General features: G+C 31.3%; 1 protein-coding gene across 1 annotated transcript; it reads right to left on the reverse strand.

The window, feature by feature from the left end:
- Nucleotides 1-602: 602 nt before the first annotated feature.
- LOC130664607 (potassium voltage-gated channel protein Shaw-like) lies at nucleotides 603-8,566 on the reverse strand. The gene is made up of 5 exons (XM_057464595.1): nucleotides 7,940-8,566; nucleotides 3,192-3,593; nucleotides 2,738-3,028; nucleotides 1,500-1,841; nucleotides 603-1,398 (listed from the first exon to the last, which is right to left on the reverse strand). The coding sequence occupies exons 1-5, from the start codon at nucleotides 8,219-8,221 to the stop codon at nucleotides 1,351-1,353; spliced, it is 1,365 nt and encodes a 454-aa protein (XP_057320578.1). The 5' UTR covers nucleotides 8,222-8,566; the 3' UTR covers nucleotides 603-1,350.
- Nucleotides 8,567-9,308: the final 742 nt, after the last annotated feature.

The raw sequence follows: 9,308 nt of genomic DNA on the forward strand, positions 1-9,308 counted from the left end.
ATTCTGATAATTTGAAATTTTTTGAATAATTCGAAACTTTTGAATAATTCTAAAATTGACGAATAATTCAAAAAGATTACAATTATTCGAACAGTTTTGAATAATTCGAATAGTTATGAATAATTCGAAAAGTTTCGAATAATCCGAAAATTTTCTGATAATTCGAAACTTTTCGAATAGTTATAAAATGACCGACCAATTCAAAAAGCTTCGAGTTATTTGACAACTTTCGAATAATTCATAAAGTTTCGAATAAATTGAAAATTTTCAGATAATTCGAAACTTTTCGAATAGTTCTAAAATTCACGAATAATTCGATAAAATTTGAATTATTCGAAGAGATTCGAATATTACGAAAAGATCAGAATTATTCGAACAGTTTTGAATAATTCGAATAGTTATGAATAATTCGAAAAGTTTCGAATGATTCGAAACTTTCGGATAATTATAAAATTGACGAATAATTCAAAAAGATTACTATTATTCGATGAGATTCGAATACTTCGAATAGTTTCAAATTATTCGAAAAGTTTTGAATAGTTTGAAAATTTTATAATATTTCGGAAATTCGAATTATTCGATTCTTAATTCGCATACCCCTAGTTGTAATATTAAGAAAAATTTGACTAGTCATCAGAAGGTCAGCGGTTCGATCCCAGGTCACGGTAATTTTTTTTTTTGCAGAATAAAAAAAAAGAGAATAATAATAAAATAGCGAGTGAAATAAATTGAAATAAATGCAAGTGTTCTGTCTTGTCGGGAGTAAAATGCAATAGATAAAAAATCGAAGTATGAAAAAATAGATAGTTCCCTGAAAGAAAAAAGGTATTAAACTAAAAAGGATATCGGGTTGCAAACATCTCGAGGATCTTTTATCCGCAAATAGACGGGGGTGACAGAGTGAGTGAAACCTTTTTTACGTGGCTTTTTGCGTTAACAGAGCATCCGTCGGATCGTCGGGGTAAAGACTCAGAAATCTACCACCAGGAATTTGTCAGTCAATTCTTATACTTTATCCTCTGCTATTTTTTTCTTACTAAACTCTTATATTCCTTTTTATCTTATATTTTTGTTTAACTCTTTTTATCATACGAAGAATGTCTTCTGGAAACAATTGAATCCTTTAGCAATTCTTTTTGCCTCGGGTATTTTTTCTCTTCCTTTCCATCTCCATCTCCACCCCCATTTCCATCTTCATCCCCGTCAGTGCCACCGTCTGCGTCTCCATCTTTGTCTCTATTTTCATTTTATTTTTATGCTGTCTGCAAAGAGACACATCACTTACTCTTTGTATCAAATACTTTGATATCCGGTGTATGAAATACTAAAATTTTTATCATTTCTTTGCTACTAGACTTTACATTTGTCGTCGTCTTCATTCGCCGCGGGTATGATTGACTATTAAATAAAAATAATAAATAGTTGGTATTTTAAACAAATCAATAAATCGGACGATGGAGATCGAGTGGGGGCTCAATAAAAAGGGTATAATTTATTACCTGGTCAGTCCCGTCACCGAAAGACGTTTCCAAATGCTCATGGATTTTCTGTTGATTGAATCTCTGACTCCGTCGACGTGGAATTTCAGCGGGCAAAATTTTACGTCTCTGCTTAGGTAATTTACTGCGTGCCTGACTGTGGGAATAGAACATAGAAAAATTGCTGACGATAACGGGCACCGGTAGGGCAATAGTCAATACACCGGCTAGAGCACACAGTCCGCCGACGAACATCCCAGGAAATGTCTTGGGTGTCATGTCACCGTAACCAACTGTCGTCATGGTTACTAGTGCCCACCAAAGTCCCTCTGGTATACTATTGAAGTCATTCTCCGGATTTTCCTGTAGTCCAATATAATATCAACCTCCGTTATCATACATATTTAACTATTTATATATACATTCAGAAAATAATTTATTTTTTGCAAAAATGAATTTATTTTCGAAATGTTGATGGAAGTCCGAGTAAAATGAGTACCAACAAGGATATATTATTTTCAAAATTTTTTTTCTCAGTTTTAAAAAAAAAAGTGACATTTTGACTTTTGCTTCTAAAATGTATCATGTGACCACTTATTCAACTCCTCTCTCAAAAACCTAGGTCCCAAAATAGAAAAAAAAAAATTTCGGAATTTTTATCGAAATTTTGACTTAATTTTTTTATTTTCAAAATATATCGATGTGGGTACTCAAACTAGAGGAAATCACCTCGCAAATATAGCCGTACCCTCATTTTTCTATTTAACGCAAGGCCCAAAGAAAAAAAAATCCCTAATCACTAGATCGAGTATAAAAAAAAATACCTGCAATCTTTTAGCATAGAAAATGAGACTCGCGAAACATATATTTATATGTATATTCAAAAAATATTTTAGTTTTCGAAGAGTTGATTGAATCTCGAGTAAAATGAGTACCAACAAGGCTATATTATTTTCAAAAATTTTTTTTTCAGTTTTTTCGAAAAAAACGAAATTTAAATTTTTGTTCTCAAAACATATTATGTGACCACTTATTCAACTCCTTTCTCAAAGATCTAGGTCCCAAATTAGAAAAAAAAATTTTTTGAATATTTATCGAAATTTTGACTTGACTTTTTTATTTTCAAAATATATCGATGTGGGTACTCGAACTAGAGGAAATCACTTCACAAATACAGCCGTACCCTCATTTTCCCATTTAACCCAAGGCCCAAAGAAAAAAAATCCCTAATCACTAGATCAAGTTTTAAAAAAAAATACCTGCAATCGCTCAGCATAGAAGATGAGACTCGCGAACACAACGATCCCAAGTACGAGAAAGAAAACCAGCAGGCCCAATTCTTTTGCCGAGGCCTTAAAAGTGTGGATGAGAATCCTCAGACCCGGAGAGTGTCTGGTCAGTTTAAAAAGCCTGAGAACTCGTACAATAGACAAAACCTCAACGTAGATATTTGATTTGGTCATAAAGAGCTCTGTGTAAAAGCTAAGTGTCGCTGCCATATCGATTACATTCACCGGCGATGCTACAAAACGTTTGAAGCTGGGACTGACCTTAAAAAGATTAAAAATTACATTTATGGTCAGTGGTAATTACGATTAATCTAGCGCCCATTGTATTGGCTCTGTTCCAATTTAACCGGTTGTTAAAATTTATAATGGAGTGAAAAGGAATGAAATAAAATATAATTAAATGAATAAATAAAAATAAATTTACCAGGCACCTGATGATAATTTCCAGAGCGAACCAGGCATTACAAATGTGTTCGATATAATAAAAAGCTTTACGAGCAGTATAAGTTCGTGAATGTTTAACGTTTACGTGATTTGTTTTCAGACAAAATGATAAAACCGAAAGACATATAAAGAGGATAGATAAACAGGCAATATATTTTGCGAATGTTGATGAATAAGGTTCCTCTACAACCGCCCAAATACGCGGCTTAAGTCGTTGCCACCGCGTTAATGTTCCACGCAAGTATTCTTCCTCGTATCCGAACAAATGGGCTGTTTCTTGATCAGACAGTTTAACACCCTCGACGTCAAGTTTGTCGAGAATCGCTAGGGTCGCTTTTGTGTCTTTGTAAGTGCTGTAGGTACTCCAGCAGCATGGCTCGACCTGGAACGCCGAACAAGAGCTTTTGTAGAAAATTTTATTTTTTTTTAGCTCTATAATTAATTTTGGCCCATAATAGGACACTTACTAGACTTGGGTAAGGGTTACACGAATTTTAGACGTATTAGTTACTTAGACTAGTAGAAAATTTGGGTTTGGGGGCGGAATCGGTCGATGGTTGTTTGGGCGCCAGTATGGGGTTCAATGAGAACTTGTGGAACTTTGGTTCGGATGGTCAGGTTTGAATGGAATTAAATTTTTCTTGAGGTTTAGGATCTCTAGTATGAAGAAATTTTGGGAATTTATTTTTAAAAAATTGGGTAATTGTTTTTTTGGCGGGAAAACTTAATCGGGTTAAAAATAGAATTTTTTTTGGTTCTGTAATTAATTTTGGCCCATAATGGAACACTTACTAGACTTGGGTAGAGGATAAACGAATTTTAGTAGCGTTAATTAGTTTAATTAGTAGAAAATTTGGGTTTGGGAGCAGAACTGGTGGATAGTTGTTTGGGCGCCAGTATGGGGTTCATTGAAAAACTTGTAGAACTTTGGTTCGGATGGTCGGGTTTAAATGGAATTACATTTTTCTTGTGGTTAAGAGTCTCTACTATGAAGAAATTTTGGAAATTTACTTTCAAAAAATTAAGTAATTGTTTTCTTGACGGAGAAACTGAATCGGGTTGAAAATGGAATTGTTTTTGGTTCTGTAATTAGTTTTGGCCCATAAGGGAACACTTACTAGACTTGGGTGAAGGTCAAACGGATTTTAGTAGCAGTAATTAGTTTCATTAGTAAAAAATTTGAGTTCGGGAGCAGAACTGGTCGATAGTCGTTTGGGCGCCAGTACGGGGTTCAATGAAAAACTTATAGAACTTTGGTTCGGATGGTCGGGTTTGAATGGAATTAAATTTTTCTTGTGGTTTAGGGTCTCTACTATGAAGAAATTTTCTAAATTTATTTTTAAAAAATTAGGTAATTGTTTTTTTGGCGGAGAAACTGAATCGGGTTAAAAATGGAATTTTTTTTTTGGTTCTGTAATTAATTTGGCCCATAATGGAACACTTACTAAACTTGGGTGAAGGTTAAACGGAATTTTAGTAGGGGTAATTAGTTTAATTAGTAGAAAATTTGAGTTCGAGTGCAGAACTGGTCGACAGTTGTTTGGGCGCCAGTATGGGGTTCAATGAAAAATTTGAGCAACTTGGGTTCGGATGGTCAGGTTTGAATGGAATAAAATTTTTCTTGTGGTTTAGGGTCTCTACTATGAAGAAATTTTGGAAATTTATTTTCAAAAAATTAGGTAATCGTTTTTTCGGCGGAGAAATTGAAGCAGGTTCAAAATGGGATTTTTTATTGCGATTCCGGAGGTTGATGGTAGAAAAATTTAAACTGCGTTAATTATAATTATAAGTAAATTTTGGTTTGGAGACTGGAACTGGACATAGTTTGGGGGCCACTATGGGGTCGAGAAAAAAACTTCTGTAAGTTTGGTTCCAATGATCAGATTTGAATGAAATAAATTTTTTCTTGTAGTTTAGGGTCTCTAGTATCAGTAAATTTTGAATATTTGTTAAAAAAAAATTAATTAATTTTTTTTTAATCCAAAAAACGGAGTCAGGTTCAAAATTGAAATTTCGTTTTTTTCGATTTCGGGCCAGAAATTTCGAAAAAAAAATATTGTAGCTTCGATTACTTGAAGTGACATCAATTTTATACTTTTCAGATCAAAATTAAATTTTTTTTTAATGGAAAATTTTTTTTAATATCTAGGAGGCCGTTTTACCCAAGTAATCTATGCGAGACTGCAAAATTGCTTCGTCCCATTTTTGATATTTATAAAAAAAATAGTACATATATTGGAAAAAAGTGAAATATTTTTATCAAAGAGGGATTTTATTGTGAAATGAGTATATTTATCATTGATAAATATATATAGATATATATTTCTATATAAATATAGGTAAGATCATAGTGGTGGTTATCAGTAATATTGGATCGGGTGAATAGTCAACAGAGTATAAACTTTTGTGTTGTTGGTACATCCGTTGGAGGTTTAACGTGTCTCTGGTGCGATAAACTTTCTCGTTCATGGATGCGGGGATCACATGCAGAGGCGAAGAATGAGAATAGAAAAACCCGATGCCAAGGAATATTGTACCAAGTTTCTGGCACGAAGAGTGAAAGAAGTGTGCAAGTCAAAAAATAAACTAAACTAAACTATAAAAAAAAAAAATAAATAAAATTCAATAGAACGAAATAAAAAATTCCTAACGTACGAGTGTACTTTAGCTACTCTTAAATACGTTTTACACTTGAGCATTTTATAATGTGTCGGAAATTTTCACGTCATTAGATAAATAATTTTACGGTTCATTTTTTTTTTTTTAGTTTTTAAGCTTTTTTTTTTTTAGCAAATTACTGGAAATTAAAGAGAAATTTATAATGAAATTTTTTATAACTATTTTAGAACGAATTTTAATTATGGGGAATTTTATTAAATAATTAAAAAAAAAATTTCTGAGGAATTTGGAATTTTTTTTTTTATGAGGAATTTTTAAAAAATTATTTATTTCTGGGATTTCGAGAAAATTAAAAATTACGTTTGTTATGGGGAATTTTGACAAATTGATTATTTATGGGAAATTTTAATAAATATATATAAAATTTTCTTTTATGAGGGAATTTGAAGGATTGATTATTATGAGAAATATTGACAAGAGTTAGAACTTATGGGGAATTTTTAAACCATAAATAATATTTTCTTTCATACGGAATTTTGAAAAATTTACTGTGGGGAATTTGTAAAAAAGTAATGAAATTTTCTTTTATGAGGAATTTTGAAGGATTACTTTTTATGAGTAATTTTGACAAGAGTATTTAATTATGGGGAATTTTCAAAAAATTAATAAAAAAAAAATTTTATGAGGTATTTTGAAGGATTAATAATATGGAGAATTTTGACAACATTATCAGTAATGGGGATTTTTAAAAAACAAATTTTTTTATGAGAAATTTTGACGAATTTATTATGTCGAATTTTGATAAGAGTAATAACTCATGGGGAGTTTTAAAGCCATGAATAAAATTTCCTTTTACAAGGAATTTCGAAAGATTTATTGTGGGGAATTTTCAAAAAATTAATAAAATTTTTTTTTATGTGGTATTTTAAGGAATTAATAATATAGAGAATTTGGACAAAATTATTAATGATGGGGAATTTTTAAAAACCAAATAATGTTTTCTTGTGTGTGGAATTTTGTCGAATTTATTATGGGGAATTTTTCGATTGATTTTAATGGTGAATTTTTACAAAAATTACTTGTTATAGAAAATTTAAATTAATTAATAAATTTTTCTGTCATGAGGAATTTTGAATAATTTATTATGGGGAATTTTGACAAGTGACTTGTTATGAGGAATTTTTCAAAAATTATTTAACAAGTAATTTAATTTTCATCATCGAAAATAAAAAAAAAAATCGGTCTGTCAGTTGACCCTGCGGGCCAGCCCCAAAACTTCCCGCTGTTTTCGAGCTCGCTGAGCTCGAAAACATTATTGTGAATATATTTTCGAGCTCTTCGAGCTCGCAAATACTTTTGTATGCCATTGTTTTGTAAAAAACCATTTTTTAGCATTTCTTTCTTCCACGATATCTCGCGAACGAATCAACCGATTTTGATGGTTGAGGTGGCAATCGACGCGTTTTATCAAGTTCTAAAGCTGGTCGAATTTTGAAATTGATTTACTCAGCCGTTTTTGAGAAATTTCAAAAAAACCAAGGAAAAAATTTTTTTTGAATTCTTTCGTCAACGGTTTCTCTTGAACGAATGAACCGATTTTGATGGTTGAGGTGGCATTCGACGCGGCTTATAGAGTTTTAGAGCTGATTAGATTTTGGAATCAATCCATCGAGCAAATTGGAAGTTATCCAAATAAAACATTTTTGAAAAAACTTTATTTTTGAAATATCTCTGAACGCACCCTACCGATTAAGTTCAAATTTCTACGGCCTCAAGACATTAACAAGCCGCGTCGAATGACACCTCAACGATCAAAATCGGTTCATCCGTTCAAGAGTTATGAATATTTACATACATACATACGTACGTACGTACGTACGTACATACGTACGTACGTACGTACGTACGTACACACATACATACACTCGGACATCATCGTGAAATTAGTCAGGATAGCTTCCTAGGACCTCGAAACGTCGACATCTGATGGAAATTCGATTTTCGTAAATCGGACCGAAACCAATAACTTCCCGAATTTTTGAAAATTTACAATTTTCTTAGCGGGAAGTTAAAAATCAGTCTAGTGTTAATTGTAAAAAAAAAAATTACCTGATTAGAGTCAAGGCCCCAGAATTCAAGTTCCTCTTCAAATAATGGACCGCAAACATCGCTCGGATAATGAAGCTTGCCGGTACGATAATAATTAAGAACTTGATTAAACACACCGGGATGCCTGTCGAAGAAATATTCATTTAAATTTGAATCATAATTAACAAGCGCTTCTGTTAAACGGGACAGCCTTGTCGCTGGTATTTTTTTAAGTGTCGACTTATAAGTTTCGTGTCTTATACCGCCGACATTTAAAATAACTTTATTCAATTCCATCGTCATATTTTTGCGTTTTAAAATCACCCATTAAATATTATCACTTAATTAGTAACCAAACCGATGGAATAATTTACCAATTGATCGAAAATTTTAAAATAATACAGATATAATTTGAAACAAATATTTAGTCACTTGTACTAATTCTATAATTCGTCCATGCAGATCATTAAATTTAAACATACTGATTCTATTTTCCAGCGAGGCCTTTTTACGCTTCTATAAACTCAACATTCAACTGTTTATTTATGATCCCAGATGGCGTTCAGATACGATTATTCAATCTGTGTTATCATATTTAATAAATCATTTAATAATTTATTATTATTATTAATACGCCGCCAATATTCATTAACATTTCTCATTTATTATTCATTCAATTTTCCTCAGTGCGCTGCATTATTTATTTTTAAATATTTAATCACAAATAATTTATTAGTCCACTAATTTAATTATAATTATTAATTTTTTAAATTTATTTATTATTTTACAAGCCGACAAAAATTTTTGAAAATTTAGTTTGAAAAATTTCCGACAGGTGGCGCATGAAAGAAAAATTTCTCATATGTAAAAATTGACACATCAATATTTCATTACTTTCATAATTAAATATTTATCTTTAATGGAATAATTCATATTTGAATAGCCCGGGAAATTTAAATTTTTCAAATTGACGATTTTTGGTTTTTAAATTTTGAAAACGAATTTTATTTTAAAAAATTTTTCGTGCAATTATTCCATTAAAATTCATCATTTTGCTTACAAAAATAATTATCTAACCAACTGTCAAAATTTTTTGAATTTTAGTTTTCAAATTTTCCGCTAGATGGCCAATATCGCAAAATTATTTCGCTAGTAGAAACTTTCTGATGACCATTATGAGTTAAGCCAGCAAATTTTGGGCAGCATACATCAGAAAGAAGTGGGGGAAGGATAGGACCTCTCAAAATATTCAAATCTCTGGGGTAAAATGGACCAAGTAAAAAAAAAACGAAATTTTGTACTAAAAATTTTGAAACAGTAATTTTTCACGTCCGACTTCTGAGCTTCTTTCCCAGATTTTAAAAATGTTTATTTAACTTTAAAAAAATTT

This window comes from Microplitis mediator, chromosome 3, assembly GCF_029852145.1.
Source record: "Microplitis mediator isolate UGA2020A chromosome 3, iyMicMedi2.1, whole genome shotgun sequence".
Taxonomy (NCBI): domain Eukaryota; kingdom Metazoa; phylum Arthropoda; class Insecta; order Hymenoptera; family Braconidae; genus Microplitis; species Microplitis mediator.